Source organism: Eucyclogobius newberryi, unplaced genomic scaffold (assembly GCF_026437365.1).
Source record: "Eucyclogobius newberryi isolate DKJ021-1_F unplaced genomic scaffold, fEucNew1.0.hap1 SCAF_18, whole genome shotgun sequence".
Classification (NCBI taxonomy): Eukaryota; Metazoa; Chordata; class Actinopteri; order Gobiiformes; family Gobiidae; genus Eucyclogobius; species Eucyclogobius newberryi.
The window spans coordinates 16,120,363-16,140,084 of record NW_027315812.1 but is presented as its reverse complement, the minus strand read 5'-3'; the positions used below and the strand labels follow the sequence as shown (position 1 = coordinate 16,140,084).

The 19,722-nt window shown below is 40.8% G+C and overlaps 2 protein-coding genes and 1 long non-coding RNA gene across 5 annotated transcripts in view; 1 reads left to right on the top strand and 2 right to left on the bottom strand.

The window, feature by feature from the left end:
* Positions 1 to 19,722, bottom strand: part of pdia4 (protein disulfide isomerase family A, member 4) — a 290,521-nt gene that overhangs the window by 198,483 nt on the left and 72,316 nt on the right. The window lies entirely within an intron of this gene.
* Positions 1 to 19,722, top strand: part of myripb (myosin VIIA and Rab interacting protein b) — a 113,774-nt gene that overhangs the window by 79,273 nt on the left and 14,779 nt on the right. For all 3 annotated transcript variants that reach the window (XM_072450680.1, XM_072450679.1, XM_072450681.1), the window contains exons 4-9: positions 3,353 to 3,489; positions 15,028 to 15,108; positions 16,332 to 16,429; positions 16,602 to 16,682; positions 17,035 to 17,196; positions 19,538 to 19,700. In XM_072450680.1, the coding sequence (XP_072306781.1) occupies positions 3,353 to 3,489; positions 15,028 to 15,108; positions 16,332 to 16,429; positions 16,602 to 16,682; positions 17,035 to 17,196; positions 19,538 to 19,700 (722 nt within the window). The remainder of the gene's footprint in view (positions 1 to 3,352; positions 3,490 to 15,027; positions 15,109 to 16,331; positions 16,430 to 16,601; positions 16,683 to 17,034; positions 17,197 to 19,537; positions 19,701 to 19,722) is intronic.
* Positions 12,355 to 18,871, bottom strand: LOC140364515 (uncharacterized). The gene is made up of 2 exons (XR_011927714.1): positions 18,739 to 18,871; positions 12,355 to 12,569 (listed from the first exon to the last, which is right to left on the bottom strand). It is a non-coding gene; the product is annotated as an uncharacterized lncRNA (long non-coding RNA).

Genomic DNA, 19,722 nt, shown 5'->3' with positions numbered 1-19,722 from the left:
GTGCGTTTTTTGGGGTTGTGGGGCGAGGGTAGGGGGGTGGAGAAAAGGATGCAGAGATGATCACAGAGAGGGAAGGGGAGGGGGTGGGGCTTAGATATGGGTAGGAGAGAGGAACAGACTAAGTCCAGAGTGTGGCCTTTGGTATGGGTGGGGAAGTCAATATGTTGGGTGAGATGGAAGCAGTCCAGGAGAGAGAGGAAGTCGGATGTCAGTGGGGCGTTGGGGCAGTCAATGTGGATGTTGAAGTCACCAGTGAGTAGGAGGCGGGCAGAGAGAGAGGATGCGATGGTGAGGAGTTCAGACAATTCAGTGAGGAAAGAGGGGTGGGGCTTTGGGGGACGATAGATCAGGATAGCGGTGATAGAGTTGGGGAGGGAGAAGGCGAGGTATTCAAATGATGAGATGGATGGAAGGTTGAGGTTCAGTTCAGTGATGGATGTAGATTTTTTATGAATAACAGCAAGACCTCCCCCACGCCCGGAGAGGCGGGGTTTGGCAGTGTAAGTGTAGTTGGAGGGAGTGGCTTGGTTGAGAGCATAGAAGTCCAGGGGCTGTTGCCATGTTTCACAGAGGAGAAGGGTCAATGTTATTGTCCAGTAGCAGTTCAGATATAACAGGTGATTTGTTGGAGAGGGAGCGGCAGTTCAGCAGTGCAAGGGAGATGGACGGGGGCGCGGAGATGGATGGGGGCGCAGGGGTGGGGGGGCGGAGGTTGCTGAGGTTGGCAGTGCGGCAGGTGGGGGTGACGGGGGGGCGAAAACTAGTCCAGAGTGAGGGGATAGGTGAGCCGTCGTTGGAGTGTTGGTTATGGGAGAGACCAGAGCCCCGGTGGATGTAGCGGGGCCGGCGAAGGATCCCAGCTGAGCTAGCTGCAGAGGCAGCAGCAGCTGGGAGACGGTGGTTATGGTTGAGGAGGTGAAGGTCAGCAGCGGTGTAGGTGAGTAGGCGAGAAGTTGGTGGAGCGGTGGCCTGGAGGCGCGGGAGTGATAGTCCGAGGAGGAGATGGAACGTAGCAGCAGATGAGAGTAATCCAGTTAGTATGTTGGCGGTGGCTAGAAGCTGGTTAACTAGAAGCTGGTGGGCAGAGAGTTGTGAAAAAGCAGCAGTGGACCGGGTGTTGAAGCTGGTGGAGTGAGTGGCGTTGGTTGCCCCAGACCTTGTCTGCACAGCAGGGAGGCCCCGCGATACCATGACGGACCTCAGCAGGTGTTAAGCCAGCTGTTAGCTGGCGGCTAGGGCAGTAGATAGTCCAGGAGTGAGGGAGGAGATGAGCGATGGACGGTGCAGTAATGTCCGATGAAGTTAAGGAACAGGGATGTAGACAGAAGACAACACAGAGAACAAAACAAAACAATGGAAACGACTAACAAAACAAAGACGTTGGGACAGAAGCGGCAGTCCACATACCAGACGCCGGCGTTGCTCTAGCCCATTAAAAACAATATACTCGATATTCAAATTTCATATCTTCACAATATGCAGCCCACCATGAAATAAGAAATAACTCAAGTACATTAAGTACAAGAACCTAAGAAAACAAAACTAGGAACATTATAAAGTCTATATGAAGGTTTTTCTAATAATATTTAGTTTGGTAGGATAGCACCTGTGGTAAATATTTATCATAGTTTTACTTCCGTGAAGTTGCAATATCTGATGACATTTTGAAAAGGTAAAGTTTAAAAATACAGGAAGTGGAGCTGAGTTATAAAACAGGATCCCTCTGTGATGTCATCAATATGCGACGTGCCATTTAAAACACATATACATAGATAGTTTACACTTAACCGACACACTATTCTGACACTTAATTCAACAAAATAAAGGTGTTATATGGTAATATTTATTGTCAAATCATAACTATTATTCAGAATGGTTGCTAGGTAACAGTAGTGGAATTACCTCTACCATTGTCATATTTGCTGCCTATTTCTAACCCGGATTATAAACTTTACAAAAATGGTCAAACTGGGGACAAATAGGCCAAATTACACTTACACTTACACTGCCAAACCCCGCCTCTCCGGGCGTGGGGGAGGTCTTGCTGTTATTCATAAAAAATCTACATCCATCACTGAACTGAACCTCAACCTTCCATCCATCTCATCATTTGAATACCTCGCCTTCTCCCTCCCCAACTCTATCACCGCTATCCTGATCTATCGTCCCCCAAAGCCCCACCCCTCTTTCCTCACTGAATTGTCTAAACTCCTCACCATCGCATCCTCTCTCTCTGCCCGCCTCCTACTCACTGGTGACTTCAACATCCACATTGACTGCCCCAACGCCCCACTGACATCCGACTTCCTCTCTCTCCTGGACTGCTTCCATCTCACCCAACATATTGACTTCCCCACCCATGATCACATCACTCCCGTTCTCCGCTCTCTGCACTGGCTCCCCATCAAGCAGCGCATAAACTTTAAAATACTCCTCCTCACCTTCAAAGCTCTTCACCACCTTGCCCCCCCTACCTGTCTGACCTCCTCATCCCCCACCGCCCCTCCCGAGCTCTCCGATCCTCCTCCTCTCTCACCCTGACTGCACCAACATCCCGACTCTAAACTTTTGGCGACAGAGCATTCTCCCGAACAGCACCCCGACTCTGGAACTCCCTCCCCCAACCTGTCCGCCACTCTCCCTCACTCACAACATTCAAATCCCGCCTAAAAACATACCTCTTCACCCAAGCCTATGACCTCCCCTACCCCTAGCCTCCTCTACCCCATTGCCTACTCTTCTACCCCCTGTTACATCCCCATCTTTTTCTCTCTACTTCTTCTGTCTTGTTCATTTTATCTGTATATTAATGTGTATTGTACGTGTTGTCCCCCCTGTCTGTAAATACCCCCCCCTTTTTTATTATGTTCAGCGTCTTTGGGTCACTGAAAAGCGCTATATAAATAAAAGTTATTATTATTATTATTAATAACTGCTTCAAAAAGACCTTATTACAAATAAAATGAAGGTTATGTTGTAAACATTGAAATAAGGGTGATATTTCTGCACTTTTGTGATTAATTTAACAGACATTTTACATTTGTCATTAAACCTCAACTAATGCGTATAAAAGACATGTTTCAGCACATTTCTGTTGGATTGACATAATATCGTCTGACTATCGTTATTGGGACTCTCCAATAAATATTGAGGAATTCATTTGTCAATATTGCCCATGCCTATTCTTATTACAGCACTTCACTGCTCAGTATTCTCCTGCTGTGCTCAACAATAACTCTCTTTTTGTAGGCTCTTGTCGTATATGACACATCAGATCCCCCTGTAATTACACCTTGCCAACTGTGCACCATCTCTTCTTCTTTCTTAACAAATTGCCTTCTCTTTTTTGCAGGATTTTGCGAACTCGGTCCCTTGAATGGTATTACAACAATGTGAAGAGTCGTTTCAAGAGGTTTGGCAGCGCAAAGGTCCTGAAGACTCTGTACCGAAAGCACATTATCGAGCAAGGAGCCCTGTCTGATCTCCCAGGTAACATCAACAGCTTTTGCTCACCGCAAGACCTTTACACAGCAGTCATTTAGGTTATTTTTACCTTCTCATTACTCTCGCTATCCCTAATGTTGGGATTAGACAACGCAGTGAACAGGAGCAGAGTCGAACACAGACAGACACTGATTGTGTAGCATATATAATGCTGCAGTGCATTAAAATTAGAGTTGGACTAGTACCAGAAGTTTAAGGTTCGGCTCGGAGGAAAATGAGGTGTATTCAATGAGACAACTGACAAAATGCTTGTAGCGCTGAGTGGTGTTATTTACAGTGATTGACAAATATATACAATATTTACAGTTGTGCACAATTAGAATAATGGTCCATATTTCTGAACTTAATCAGTTCAACGCGTTAACAAAGTTCCAAGTACAGTGCTGCATAGCTCAGTCCACAAAAATAGAATCCACGGGTAAATTCCAAGGGTTTCAGAGTACGAATCAGCGTATCCACTAGCAGGGGATATTGTGTAGGATATGACGTATGTGTGGGGAGCGGCTGCAGCGCCTCCTACCGCACCGGCAGATGTTTGCACTCTCTCGGTTCGTTCTGGTTTCTTTAGCTCGCCATCCAGTTCTGGAACCTGGCCTGTTCAAAACAGGACCATGAATAAACAACAAAATTATTATTATTAATTAATAATAAAAATTATTATAATTCAACATTAGATCATGTTTAGATAGAATAGCAGATAGAATATTTCATGTCATCTGTTCATCTCAATCAGTAATTAATATTCCCAGTGTTTGGGCATAAATAGTTACAGTGTTGAGCATAAAGTGAAATTACCTTTTAATAATTTAACTTTAAATCATTAGATTTCAGTGTCAGATTCAGCAAAAGTTGAAGTGCAAAAATGATACAATTTAACATGAACGAGTGCAGCCAGCGCCCACACCGGCTGACAAGTCCGTGTTAACTGATTCAACTGATTCGCGATACGTGTGCGAAGTCTCGCGATAGTTCGTCAGAGACGGACCAGGCAGGCAAAAATGAAGCAGAGGGACCAGGCAGGCAAAACGGAGGCAGAAACGGTCCAGGAGCAGAAAATAACCTGGGTTACAATTGCTCATTAGTGTTCTTTGTGCAATAATCACTGCCTGTGTTTTTTGTGCCTTTTTATCTGATATACTTAATTATTGTCGCAGCTGCTTGTGCTATAGACATATAATGTATGCGGGTATAATTGTAAGACATCATTCATTCTGTGCTTCTGAATACTGCTACTTTTTATATACCCATAAATGTTCTCCTCCTCTTAGCAAATGCCATGAGTTTACCAGGGTAACTAAAAGTAATGAATGGCACTTTCTCAGAGATGAAATAATCAGGAATAAAAAATAGCAAGTGTCAGGAAAACAAAAATACTACAACATGGGCACAATTTGATTTGACTTGTGTATTGAATTCTTTGTTGCATTAATTTGCATTTTAAATTAAGTGTTGACCCTAGATTCCATCACCAGTATATTAAAAAAGTCCTTTATGTTAATGCATATATTCATATCTACTCTATAGGTCCAATGTCTTTGAACCTGAGATTAAACTATACAGTAGCTTGACTGCGTAATGAATCAATATGTTGGTTGAGTTGAGAATAATGATGCGGCCATTGCTGTCAATATTTACAAAGACATACATCACTTTTAAACACAGACAGAGGGCTTTAAAGATGGATAGTAAGTCTGTTGTGAAGCCACGTTTTGTTCATAAATAGTACTATAATGTGTAGTGGTCGCCCATAGTCCGGCGTACAGTATAATGGTAAAGGTTATGGAGGAATACTTGCATTAAAACGGTCCTACCTGTTACCTGGTCCAATCAGAGTACTTTTAAATTGAGTTTCAGTGTTAAAAAACATGACATTTTTATTTTTTGCACCATTTTTTATACTTTTATTTATCATTGATTAGAAAAGGTAAAATCGCACATGCACTCATTACAAGAGTGTTTGACTAATTCTCACTAAAACAGTTTGAAGCCTAAATTGTTTGATAAAGCACTGACATGTTGATCAGTTTATTTTAGAAAAGTAGTAGCAAATGAAAGAGTAACTTTACTGGAATACAGTGACTCAAAATTAGTATTCTAATGACGTAGTCTGTATTTTCGATACATGCTCTTGCTTATTCCCAACACTGACTAAACCATACCTGCATTGATCAGAATAGTGGAACGCTGATAAATGAATCAGCAAAATATTGATTTCAAATTACTCTATGATTTAGTGTGGTGGGACTGGATCTAGAACATCTCTGCTTCTGTAAAAAGCCAAAAGTGCAGCGACTGCTTTAAGGATTAGTCTTGTTTAAATGGAAATCCCCTTTTTAACAGCGTCATTATTATTCTTATTATTATTTTTAGACCTCTCTTATCCGACATAATCCTACTTTGCTCTGTCCTGTCTGTAGCGTCATTACCCAGAATGCCCCTGCTCCTGTAGCTTTGTTTTGACCGTAGTGAAACATGATCGCTCTGACTCCATCCTCACCGCACGGCTTCATGTCAAAGGCTGGGGTCCAGGATTAAGTGGATAAAACAAACCCACACAGGGGATCAGCACAAACTGGAAAAAGTCCGTCAGGAAAAGGATGTGCAGGAATCTCAGCCGCCGCAGATGTAATTATTTTGTTCCAGATTTTTGAGCTGGAGACATAAACACAAGTCATGTTGACAAAATGAATAGCAGTCGTTACCATCACTTGATTCAAAGTGCATTTGGGCTTGACGGAGCTAATATAGTTTAGTGGGGCCTCTTTACGAATGCTTTCAATTTCAATAAAAAGACGGCATAATTCAGCTACTTTGGTTCACAAGCAAAATGTGTCTCAAAATCTAAAAAGAGAGAGCTAAACTAAATCTAAGGGCTGAAGTTGCCTGTGTGTTTTTCATTTGGATTCCCTCATAAAAATTGTACTTTTTCAGATATAAAACCATTTTTATGATTGCAATATCGGACCCACTACTACTGTATAATTTAATTTAGTTTAATAGACAAGCCAGAAGAGAACGGTTTACAAGACACAGAGAAACAATAAAAGCCAAAATAACATGCTCAGACTGGAAGATGGTCGATTCAAAAACAGCATATAAAGTACATTCAAATATTTAACATGTACTATTGTTATTGCAATACAGAACGGTTATTGAATATCACATATTTTTCTCATGTTGTGCAGCATTACTTCAAAACTATATAAATATTCTACAACATAGAGCTATAGATCCGATAAACGCATACTAATTCACTTTAAATAGCATTGCAAATTAATTGTCACAATTTGAAAAGTGCATAATAGCAGATAATTAGTGTGAGATGTTTTATTGAAGCAGTGAAACAGAACAAGATACACAAAGATTCAATCACTTGGCTCTCCGCTTGCTATCAAAACCTTTTTAAACGTCTCCAGAGCGGATCAGGCGTAACATCACGAGCACTGATGGGCAAAGTGTTTCGCGGTTGTTGAAATGAGGTTTGTGAATATTTTGTGGGAAAAATAGATGTGATACAGGATTTTAATGACTTTGATAAAGGCCCAAAACTTTCTTCTGTGCTGTTGTTTTATGTATGTGTATTGGACCAGTGCCCACCAATAATACACAAGCCCAAGTGTTGCTTTACAGTCGCTCTGTGCTGTTCTGAGACACGTTTTCTATCAGACACTAACCGTAGCGAGACAAATCCCAAGACATGTCAGACATTTTAAGTTCTCAGGCGAAAAGCTGTTGTTTCGAAATTGAACATTCATGTCGTCCCGGTGCCATTTCTTCCCCCTCACGTGCTCTGTTGCCTTCATGTGGCCCGTGGAGAGTCGTACAGACGAGTCAGATTAATCCCCCGCAGACCGATCGAAAAGTGAGTTCTAGGAAATGGAATGATTAGACTTTTTCCTAACTAAATAAATGTCCCTCTTTGAGCCGGTACAAGCCGCTTGTTAAGTGGATCAGCAGACGCGGCGCACTGATCCCAGCAAAGCTCCAATGAGAATGAGAATTGATGCGTTTCACTGAAGATGATGAGTTTATTCTCACTGTGATCTAGAAAACTCCAGCAAAGTGGTGTCAGAAATATTCAAACTTGGATGATAGAAAAGATGTGTCGCAGTCCAGGACCGCTAATGCTGTTCTTTCCTGTCTTTTTGCTTTACAGCGTTTAATAACCATGACTTGTTTTGACATTGACCGGCGCCATCAAAGTACAATTTCTCTTTTTGTCCTCTTTTCTCACAGGTTTAGAGTAGCATCGTAAAATCACCACTTGAAGTGTATGCCTCTGTTGTGAAGCACAAATGACAGATTTTTCAACACTTAGTTTAACTCTAATTTGTTTGAAGATAACTGTTGCCAGAATCATAAATTAAACTCATTTAAACTGTCGCCTTAAACATTTTCTGTATTCTAAGAGGAACAGGACAAAAACACAGAAGCTAGTTTTCTTTATTTTAATTTAAGGAGAATTTGCATTTTGATTATACCTATTGACCTTATTCGGCCCCGCCCACTATTCCCTCTTTTTACACTTCTGTTGTAATGGCACTTCCAGTCGAGCGTGAAAACTGTGCTTTTAAGTGGAACATGAGGAAAAAGTCTTGCCACTAAAATATGCTATAAAATAGTTTGATTTATGTAAATTGTCAACAATGCACCGATTCTCTGGGCGGCCAGAAAACTGCTTTTTAGTCAGTGTAGAACTCATTTTCTCTTGAGGTCAGCAGCACCTATATAAACTTATACAACCGCAAGAAGGATTACGTCGTATCGGGGCGTCCAGACGGGCTTCTGGAGTAAGGTGAATAGAGCTGCTTATTTTGTGTGTATTTCAAGGTGTGTATTTTAGATTTTGAGAAGATTCTTCTGATTTAATTATATGTATATATATTACAGTAGTAGTAGTAGTAGTAGTAGTAGTAGTAGTAGTAGTAGTAGTAGTAGTAGTAGTAGTAGTAGTAGTAGTAGTAGTAGTAGTAGTAGTAGTAGTAGTAGTAGTAGTAGTAGTAGTAGTAGTAGTAAAAAGGCCATTTCTGCACAGTTCAGACCAGCTCTCCAGAAACGTGCCATGTCAGGTGAAACGATGCTTCACATACATTGGAGTGTTGTGAATTTGTTTGTATAAGGATACCATCAATACCTCAACATTTTATTTTTGCACACTAGGAAGTTATTTCTTGTTTTCAACTAAACATTGATAATAATATTAGATGAAACAGCTCTTCCCTGGTTTCTCATGGTCTGGGTTCTTTGTGCTTGTGTTGACATCAGACAGAACGTCCCCTCAGAGACACAGAGAACTCTGTGAACCTTCCTCTCTAGAGAAGGCACTCAAAAGGGCTGTTCTACGGTGTCATTCATTTACTCCCCATCATCAGTGGTTTTGAACATCCTCTAGTGGCAAACGTCCTCTGAAGTCACAGCAGCCCTGAACCTGATTAACGGGAAAAGCGGCTGCAAACAAACAACCCAAATGTAAAAAAAAGAGAGAGTCCGGCTGTTGTTGTTGTGGCCAGTGCGTTCCTTTCAGGTTTCGATCACCTCACAGGCTGTCACTGACCTCCTCATTCACCGTCGGGGCGTGTTTGTCCTGTGGTCCTGAGGCTGGAAAAGTGGATGTAGAAGCTCTGACCTGGACTACATTCACAGACTTAAGAGACTGCCCCTCAGTGAATAATATACGGGACATGAAGATGATCCGGTCTCCTGAACCGAGGCTCATTCTGAAGGACAGTCTGGATGTCTGAGGGCCGGCAGCAGCTGGACCTACATCCAGCTGTAGATCTCACACATTTAGAACCTGACCTACTCTTGGACATCCCTCAGGAACTGTCTGCATTCTCTTGGAGGCTTCAAGGTGATGTAGAAGTGATGCGTCAGCTGCTTGCTCGCCTCATTGAAATGTCCATGACCCAGGCCCACGCTGAACAGCCATAGACTGCACTCTCTCTGTAGGTCTGATGGAGGAGGCTGGAGATGTGTCTTTTTAGGAGTTGGAAAAATAGTTTTGGGGGCGCGATGACCTTTAGTTCTGCACTCACCTGATTAACCAAGGATCTACTGGAGCTCTTGGTGGCCTCAGTCTGGAGGGGGGACGCAGCTCATTTGTTTTATTCTCTGTTTGAAGACACAAAGAGACGACATCCATCCTGTTTCTTCAGAATATGGATGAGAAAATCTGGATTAGAAAAGTCTCATGCTCTTGATGTGTGTTAGTGGTTGTAAAGGCAACACTCCTGGAGATGTGGAAGAGATCATTTGTGAGTTGAGATGCAGTGACCTCCTGATACTCCTCTGAGGTCACACACGCCCTGAAGGGGTGACAGCTTTTTCCCAGCTGCTGTTTGACAGAGCGAACCTGGGCTGACCCAGTCTCCTCCTGAGCCTCACTTTGTGAAGGAGCACCTCGGGGGTCACAAACTCCATATGACAGTTAAGACCACTTTTCACTAAAAGATAGTTATAATTATATATTTTTTCCCTAGTTTGTCAATTTTGGTGAGGTTTAAAACTTGATGTCCGACATGGACAGCATAAGAAGAATTAAATCCATAGATCCATAAATGCATATATAAATACTAGTAGTCTATTGCCCTCTAAATAATAATTTAAAACCATTTAAAACCAAATGTAGTTGCAATTAAAGGTAATTGTTGTCCTATTGATTTTGTCCTCAGGACAAAGTCAGTGGGGAAGATTAAATGTTGCTAGTTCAACAACACAGCATTTCGACCTTGCGCTGAGAGAGAAATGTATCCGTTAATGGATACAGGCTCTAAACTGCTGCCTATAGAGACTGGACTGTGTGTTTGTTGCCTTTTCAAAGAGAGGACCTTCAGATATAACTGTGGTCATGACATTTTTAAGGTTCTGTTTCAGTCTGTAAGTCTGGAGGCGTTAGAGGGCACAGTGTTAAAGCAGCAAAGCCACATGTGCCACTTCACAGAGACAAGTCACAGAATCAACACAACAACATCTGCTGAACTTCATAATGCCAAATATGTCCATCTTTTAAAATCCATCTTTTTAAAGTTTTTTCAGAGGAACCAACCATTATTATTTCAAAAGAACACTTCAAAAGAAATGCCTGTAGATTATCAGGACCTTGAATGACTTGAGAATAAATGCATTTACGCCGCACACTTAAAATCAGCTCAGCTTGCCTCTTTTATTTATAGACTCCTTAACAAGCGAGATTGAGAGACATTTCTCTTTTACAATGTATTTATGATAATGTTATGGTAATAAATGTAGCTCTAGATTCCCCCCCCCCCCCCCCCCCCCCCCCCCCCCCCTCATTTTCCATTCCTGTTTGATTTCAATTGTCAAGAATATCATTGACCTGGGACCCATTACACCCATCAGACGTTTGAACTCCACTCCACTGATTGTACGGAACTAGCCCAACTAAAGTGGACATTTCTTATTTGAACTCTCCGTCTAAAGTGTTATTGTCCACTGGTTGTTTTCCGCTCATTACCTCTCTGACTGGCATGTTGTGAACATTGTGTTGTTTCGAGGACAACAGTGAGGCGCATGCTGCCAGCTGCTGCAGTGTAAATGAAAGGAAAACCGTCTGGACTCATTCTGTTCCCCAAAAAAATGCTGCTGTCTCTCGTGTCTTTCTCGTATTCTTCCCTGCACTATTTTTAGCAAGTTGCACTAGGTAAAACTGCAATGACACTATCAAATTTTACTGCGGAAATTGAGGGCAAATTGCCTGTCGGTGATTATCCACTGCGCTGCAAGTAGCAATGGAAGAGAAGACATGTCTAACCACTGAGCTTGGAAAGAAATAGGCTTGAGGGACAGAAGTTCAACCACTTGGAGCAAATCCATGGAGAGTTTGCGAGAGAGGGAGTGAACGGTGAATGAGCAGAGAATTGATCCAGTAAGAGCTGAGCCAGACAACATCTGAAAGGTTTACACGGATTTGGCATTGGAGCCGCGACATAAAATTGAAAGAAGCGAGGCTGCAAAAGAGGACTAAAATGATATATGAATGGATTAACATATAGTACAAAACATCTAAATTCATGGTGTTCAGATGAGAAATGAGGACTGTTGCCATATGATTAAGAATATGAAACAAAATAGGATATCTTTTGAATGCAAGAATGTACACAAAATATTGCTTACATCTATGCCTTGATGTCCATCCATCCATTTTCTACCGCTTGTTCCCTTTTGGGGTCGCGGGTGACTGGAGCCTATCCCAGTGACTTCGGGCCTTAGGCGGGGTACACCCTGGACAGTGGCCAACTTGTCGCAGGGCTGACACAGAGACATAGACATTATAGACAGTTCACTCTCACATTCATTCACTAGGGCCAATTTAGAGTCACCAATTTTGCCTTGATGTACTAAAGAGATTATTAAAATGCTAATTTGATTAATTTTGCCTCATATTGTATTTTTGTTACGATTATTGGGAGATTCTTACTATTATTTAAGAATAACTACACACTGGCCAAACAACATTCCCATCAATTACTATAAGTGGAAAAGTGAAGTAAATTATTCATAAACAGCCAGATTAATAAGACCATTGCATTTAGTTTTTGCATGGAATAATCAAATAAAAATGACTTGTATTTGCTTTTTTTAAAAAATTCATTCTAATAAAAACCCGAATTATCACAATTTTGGATGAACCGAATAATCCTGACATCCTTAACCAATACCTGTCACATCACCGTCACAACACGCATGTACTTTGCTCTGTCGGAAACATATATATATATATATATATATATATATATATATATATATATATATATATATATATATATATATATATATATATATATATATATATATAAACATTATTTCTGTCAAACAAGTTACATAACAAACTGTATTTCTCCTATTTATTTTTGAATGGATGAGTATTGGACTTTTGTCAAACTGGAAGGAGCAAATCCCTGCAGTCCATCTTGTTTGCTTGTCTTATTGATCCCCCCCCCCCCATATGTGGACACAGGTGAGTCCAGTGCAGTGACTCCCAAGGCCGCTGATATCGTGCGGCGATGTCGTCCTGCCCGGTTGTCATGGAGATATCGAGCCTGTCCCTGGCGAAAAGGTTAGACGCCGGTCAGCGAGTGCGTTAGACGTGAGCTGAAACGCACTGGACTCATAAACCCGCTGGCCCAAACCGTCGTCACCGTGGAGACAGGACAGGACAGAGGGGGCGGGGCCTAGGCACAATCATCATTGTTTTCGTCACACCAGTTTCCCCGACGCTTTGTCATGCAGCGTGACTCATTGAGATGTATCAGCTGTAATAAACAATGACAAAGACCATACAATACGAGTAGTGGTCCGTTTGGCAACTGTTTACATTTTACAAAACAACCGAACAAAAATATAGTTTGCACTTTTTTTTAAATCAGTGTTGCCATTGTGATGTACTCAGAATATGCCCATTCAATTATAATAGCAAAATGATGCTGCGTTCCAGGCTGTTGTCTACGTGGAAACTTGGGCGACGTTTCAGAAGCCAGAGTTTATCCGAGTTAGTACATGACGGCGCCCTGCTTTTGAATAAAGTTTCATATCAGACAGTTAAAATATTGAAAGTTCTTGCATTATTTTCACTTTAGTTGTTCTTCGGCTGTCTGTGAAGCTGCTCCTGTGCTGCCGTTGAGCCTCTGTAGTTATAAATGCATTGTTATGCTAATGTTGCTAATATCTACACAGAGCAGGACAACAAAAGCAGAAATTCACTTTAAAAAGTTGATTTGAGCATTGTCCTGGTTTGTTGTTTCATTTGAGTCGTTACAGTGCATAAACGACTTGACCATTTGAATAAAGAAACACAGAGAAAACGTGGTGCGAGGTGCGAGTTCCTCTGAGCACAAATGCAGCTGTGGATCGCCAATTATGTATTTGCTTCAACCCACGGATTCAGAAAACACACCTAAAAAGATATTGAGGTACAAATGTATGCCTTTATTGTACAAATCCGCTTTATAAAGAGGTAAACTTTGATAGAGTGAATATCTGAAGGAATGACTATTATTTGTTTGAGTGTAATGTGTGAAGCATCAAATGCGATCTTTGTTGAGTCACAGTTTTATCACATTGAGTCTGTGGGAGTGAGTGACGGCACTCGCACCATCTTCATCTGGATATACAAGGAATCAATACAGAGCTTTTGGATAAATTGGAATAAGAGGCTGTTTATTTCACATTTCACAGAAGTAGGAGGACCTTCCCATAATTATGGGTTTTATTAACTATATTTTTCTTTTATGCTGAAATTGCTCTCTTGCAAACAGTACAGATGAAGGCATTAAACTAAAGTTTGAGGGAAATATTTGGTTAAATTAGGGTCTTGGCTCTGAATAAAAAATGACATGATCAGTTTGCAATGTAATTTTATATGTTACTTTGTCCCAGATGTGTTTGTTGCTTTGTCGCAAATATGTATAGTAATGTGTTTTAAGATATTAGTGTTACGTGCAAGTTGGAAGGGGCAGATAACATAAAACTGCTTGCCTGACCCGCCAGCCCCGCCCACATTCTGTTCGAATGCGTACGGTTTTGTTAAGTAGTCTGTCAAAACGTGTTGGGAATGGCTAGTCAGGCAATAAGATTGCTCTTCTTTCTGCTCCTTTTCAGGCATGTCAATGATATTGTATTTTATATGTTATGAATGAAATGAAAACATTAAATTAAGAAAGTGAGATTGATTGTTCGGTGGAAGGTGGCTGATCCAGTATTTTAGTTTAGAAAATAGACCCTGGGCACTGTCTGTGAGTCACTCCTCCATGAATTTTGTTGTAGGCTTAGATATTAGTGGAACTAGAGTGTCAAATCCTTTCTTTTAGGCATTTATGTATTAATATGTGGCTTAACATAGCCTATATCTGCAATTCAGTTCAGTATTCACTACACACTCCAAATCCAGAGTTAAAGACAACGGCAAATTTAAAATATGAAAAACGAAAGTGGCATCACTCAACTCTTCCTGCTTTAATAAATACTGTAATGTTTTAAATATGTCTGTTTTACACTATGAATAATGTATCGGTTCAAACACAATCATTTCGTTTCATAATTCACTTTACAAGCAGAATTCATCTTCATATCTTCCAGCATCAGATTATATGTAGCTATATATCATTCATTTTTACTATTCGACTCTAGAGAAATCTGCAGTAAAAAGTTAACCACTGGTATGATATTTTACCGGAGTTAATAAGCCACGGTGGGAATAGGTGACTGCAAGTAGCTGTTGCTCAGACTCCGAACATTCATCATCTGCCTGTTTCTCGCTCTACTTATGTCAAATTGTCCAAATATTACAAGTAGAGCTGTTCATTTGATCCCATATGTGCTCTCAGATATGCTTTTGATGAGTGTTAAAACAATAACCATTAGGTAAACTGGCATCTTTTTGTCAGAAATAAACCATGTGATGACAAATTGAGCATAAATATGTCTAAATGTGTATTATTCAAGTGTCCTGAAGTAGTTATCATTGATTTATTATTGATTTATTATTTTTCCTCTCTTTTGTTACAGAAAGCAGTGTTCACGAGGGAAGCAACGAGAACGATGGCAGCATCTGTGGCAGTGAAGCCGCCTTCTACAAACAAAGTGAAGGTGAGAACGGGGCATTCTGGGAAATCTCTGCCGCAATTAGATATGACATTTGTATTTTCCGGTGCTTTAAGTGCATTATGTATCTGTTTGGTGATGTTTATGTTTGACGACTATAATTGTTGCTTTAACAAGTCTCGGTGCAAAAGGTGCGTTAGATAAGGCCAGCGTTACAATTAGAGGCAGGCATTAAAACACTTCATTAAAATGCACACAGGACATGCTGATGTGCGTTTAATAGCTCTGTATAAAAAATCGAGATGCAGTCAGTGTTTACACCCTCCTGGCCGATGTTTTTGGACCATCACATCGGTGCGGTTTGCAGTTTCACCCACAAATACATGTGCAAACAGTCATTTAACAGCATGCCTAATTCAATTTGCTCACTGATAATTATGTTTGTACAATGATCAGATCTGCCACTCAGATAACGGCAGAGCTTCATGTCTCTGCCAACATGTTGTTTGGGACATGGAATGGAGTGTGGGGTTCAGACAAAGCAATTAATTTGATATTGACACAGTAAAATATAGATTGTTGTGGAGTGGTTTGTTTATCAATTTGCTATTTACGTCAAATCTCCTTCAAGTTTTCCTTTTTTTCTGGTGACTGACAGAGTAGCCTGATGAGTGACCCCCTATGGTGGATTAAAATGTTCACTTTCAGCACTAGTACTTTGATTTGATTGAATAATGTAGCACTGAACTCTCGTCTGTGCAATGCTGAAGCATATGAATAATTCATCCATATTGAGACTTGTGAGTTTGACTAAATAAATCAGCCACTGACAGGTGAAGGAAACTGTTACACAACAAGGACATTCTTCATTTGCTAATTTAATTTTGTCAAAATGATTAAATGCCTAAGACGAGGTATTATTAAATGAATTGCAAGCTAACTTAAAAGGACCTGATCTTTCCTGTTGAATAACATAAAATAACTTATACTGTGTTATATCTATGTAAGATATAGAAAACAGACAAAACTATATATTGTTGCTTACAAAACGCCAACATTACCAGTAGAAGAACACAGTAGAGACACAAGGAAATTTTAAATGAATATTAAATATGAATACAGGAATGAATACAATGCATGACGGGGGAGCTCCATTATAACATTTGCCCAGGTGTTGGTGTTCTGCCCTGCATAGATACACTTTGCCATGTTATACAGCGTATGCCTGAGTACTGACCTCATACTTCTGTTTGTCTCGGCTCGGTCAGGACACAGCATGGCCGAGACACTCACAGTCGCCCTGCGTGTGGCTGAGGAGGCCATAGAGGAAGCCATCGCTAAAGCAGAGGAGTTCAGCGACAGCTTGGTGAGGCTCCAATCTGTTTTTCCCGTGCAATTCTACTATTGTTTCCCACTCACCAGTCTCAATCTCAGCAGGAGGCATTCGCAGTTTTATTCATTCGTATGCATATGTGTTTGTGCGTGTGTCTGCGTGTATGTGTCTGCGTGTGTGTGTGTGTGTGTGTGTGTGCGAGCAGGAAAAGCAGAATGAAGCTCGGTACCTGCGCGATCACAAAGAAGAACTCATAGAGGAACTTGCCACAACCATTGTACAAAAAGTAGGTCAACTCTATCAGTCTTTTTCACTTTGGCAACTACTCATCTTTTCTCTCTTGAAGATTTGTGCATTGTTTCAGAGCAAATAGAAAGTCTTTAAAAAGTGCTGTCTATCTATTTAATTGGTATTCAAATAAAGATGTATTTGCTTACTTTCCAGCCTTGATTAACGTTCAGCTTTATTTGTTTGCTGAATTGTATTTTTATCTCCACATTTGTCGCTGAATATCATTTAGTAAAAGATGGCTGTATCCGTTTAAAGTTTCATTCCGCCAAACGAGGCACGATTTGAACGCGAAACCATTGGGATAGCTAGCGTCTTTTCATTTGCAGTATTTTTACATTTCCTCTCAGATCATACAGAGGAGGAGGCGCTCAGAGATGCAGACAGAGTACGACACTACATGGCCACAGCCTCAGTCCTTGATCCAGTCCAGTGAACTTCCTTCTCCATCACTGCCCCAAACGTCTTCACAGGGACCACAAGACCCCCTAAGAGCCCCCTACTTCCTCTGGGTAGGTCTGGGAAACTGAGACTACTGTGAGCACTGGTTAAAGGATGGGTCGAATGCACAATACTCATTTTCTACAGGGACAAGCCACTGTATCATGCTTTCACGAGTCTCTTGAGCTTTTAGTTATGCGTCTTCTACAACTCTGAACACTCTGCAAACTGAGCCGAAACTTCATGAGGGATTTTTCTTGGGTTAGGGTTAATTTTACATTGCTTTTATTCTAGTGGCTCTTTGGGCGCGTTCACACTTGCACATTCAACACGTCAAATTGGGACTAAACCAGGACTAAACTCGAAACTAAACCCTAACCTGGACTATGACTGAACATGGACGATAACCAGACCAAAACCTAGTCTACAGCACGACTAAAATCAGTTAAATTTAGCAGTGAACTCAGTAAAATGTCTCTTCATGCGCTATAGATCAAGTGATGCTGTTTTCAGTGGTTTAACCCGTTTAAAACACACTGTAGATCAGATTATACATGTCTTATCTAAACGTTTATAAAGGTTAATAGTAAATGTATCTTTTTAATCTAATAAATAGGCTGTTATTTACTAAAAAAGCCCCTAAGGATGTGTTCACACGTCCATTAACACTACATTAAAATCAGGATTGAACTGGGACTAAACTCAGAAACTAAACATGGACAAAGCCAGGACTAAACCAGGACCAAATCAAATCTACAATCACAATTTAACTGGGCTCAAACTGGGACCAAACAAGTACAAGTGTGAATGCACCTCATCCAAAGGTTATTTGAAACCTCTAAAACAAGGACTGGCAAAGCATAAGGTTTCTACTCTTTCCCAAGGAGGTTTTGTAGTTTTTCCAGGCCGAGAAGGAGGGTCTAAGGACAGGGGGGCTTGGGACATTGCCAAGTCCCGATGAACATTGTTTAATCTGTTTTTCACTGTCGCCCCGAGGCAACCGCTGTTGTGATTTTGGGCGTTACGAAAATAAATTTAATTGAAATAACAAACCTGAATGAAACATAATACGGAATATCAAGATCTTGTGTTTTGCTGCAGTGGGTGTAATTTGGTGGTGCATATGTTTGAATGGTTGTTTGCCCACTCAGCTCCTCTCTCATAACAGTCAGTATAATGTTCTGTCTGTCTGTGGTCTGCTGAACTGGACAGGCTCTTTAAAAACCACAGTCATGTTGTACTTGGCCCTAAAGCTCTTTCCTGCAGACTTAGGTCACAAGTCTGGTCAAAACACTGGCTATTTTACTTTTTGGTTGTTTATATTGTAGACAAAAAGTAGCAGTTCTATAGGTATAGGAGGAACAGAGATAGGAATGAATACTAATTACATTTACGTGGCTAGAATTATACTCTATTTACTACTATTTAAAATTAAAAAAGGGGAAAATACCCAAAATATCTACTCAATTATAGTCATTTGTGTATTTGGAATGAGTTATTTTCCTCTTGTATTGAATCATGCTCCTTTATTCATTTCTATCTTAATCACGGCTTGGCTTGTACACACAAACACAACCTTTCTGTCTGTAATGGAGAGTCACATTGTTCTTCACCTGGCACTCTACCTCAGCTCTGCGGGGGGCCGTACACATTTGTCATCGTCCCGAACACAGTGAGTTAGGCATCAAAGCGGTTCTTTTGGGCCTCTCCATTCACTCCCCCCATGCGCAGCTCAGTAAAGATCAAAGTGCTGTGAAAAACACTGGGATCCCCTCTGCAGCGGTGGGACGTGCTGGAGTTATCAGCTCTATGCAAACAGGCTCGGGACACAGTGTAGTGGGGCTGGAGAGTGGGATTTTGGCTACAGCTTATTTACTGCCAGAACTCTGTAAATATGAGCAGTGTGTGTGTAATATTACTATGGTTTTATTGGCACAAAAATCCATTTTAAATGTGAAAGGGTCTTCTGTCTCTTTACATTGTTTGCTGTGGAGAGTGTTTTTCTCTTTTAGATAAAAAAAATATATATAAATAGTTGTTGTTTTTTATTATTTTGAAATAGCTGTTTTATGACACTATAACTTTGAGAAAGAAAAAACCTTCAGACTTGTGACTCTCTTGTGTTGTTGTATAGCACCCTCTGCTGGTAAACCTCTCACAATACAGGAAGACGCTCAAATATATCTTTATTTGTATTTCACATTTTAGTAAAATGTTAAATATTTGAACTTGTGTTGGTAAAATCCTATTACCAAAATATAATACATCAAATATTTAAATGCTTAAAAAAAATGACTCATTATATGTCTGATGTTTGCTTGACACGAGACTTTATCTTGTCACCTTTTGCCAACACAATCATACCGAATGCATTCTAATTCCACCTTTCTGTTTTGTCTTTTATTTCTGAAGCGTTCGCGGTCGGCGTTCTCTCTCACCAGTGACGATTCTCCAGAGAAGGGTCCCGAGGAGGAAGGAGCCGGGGCAGGTCTGCAGGAGTACTCATCCCTGAAGAGGAAGGGCAAGGCCACCTCCTTACCCAGCTGGAAGAGCGTCGACCGACTGGACAACTCCAGTACGTCTACATAACAAATCAT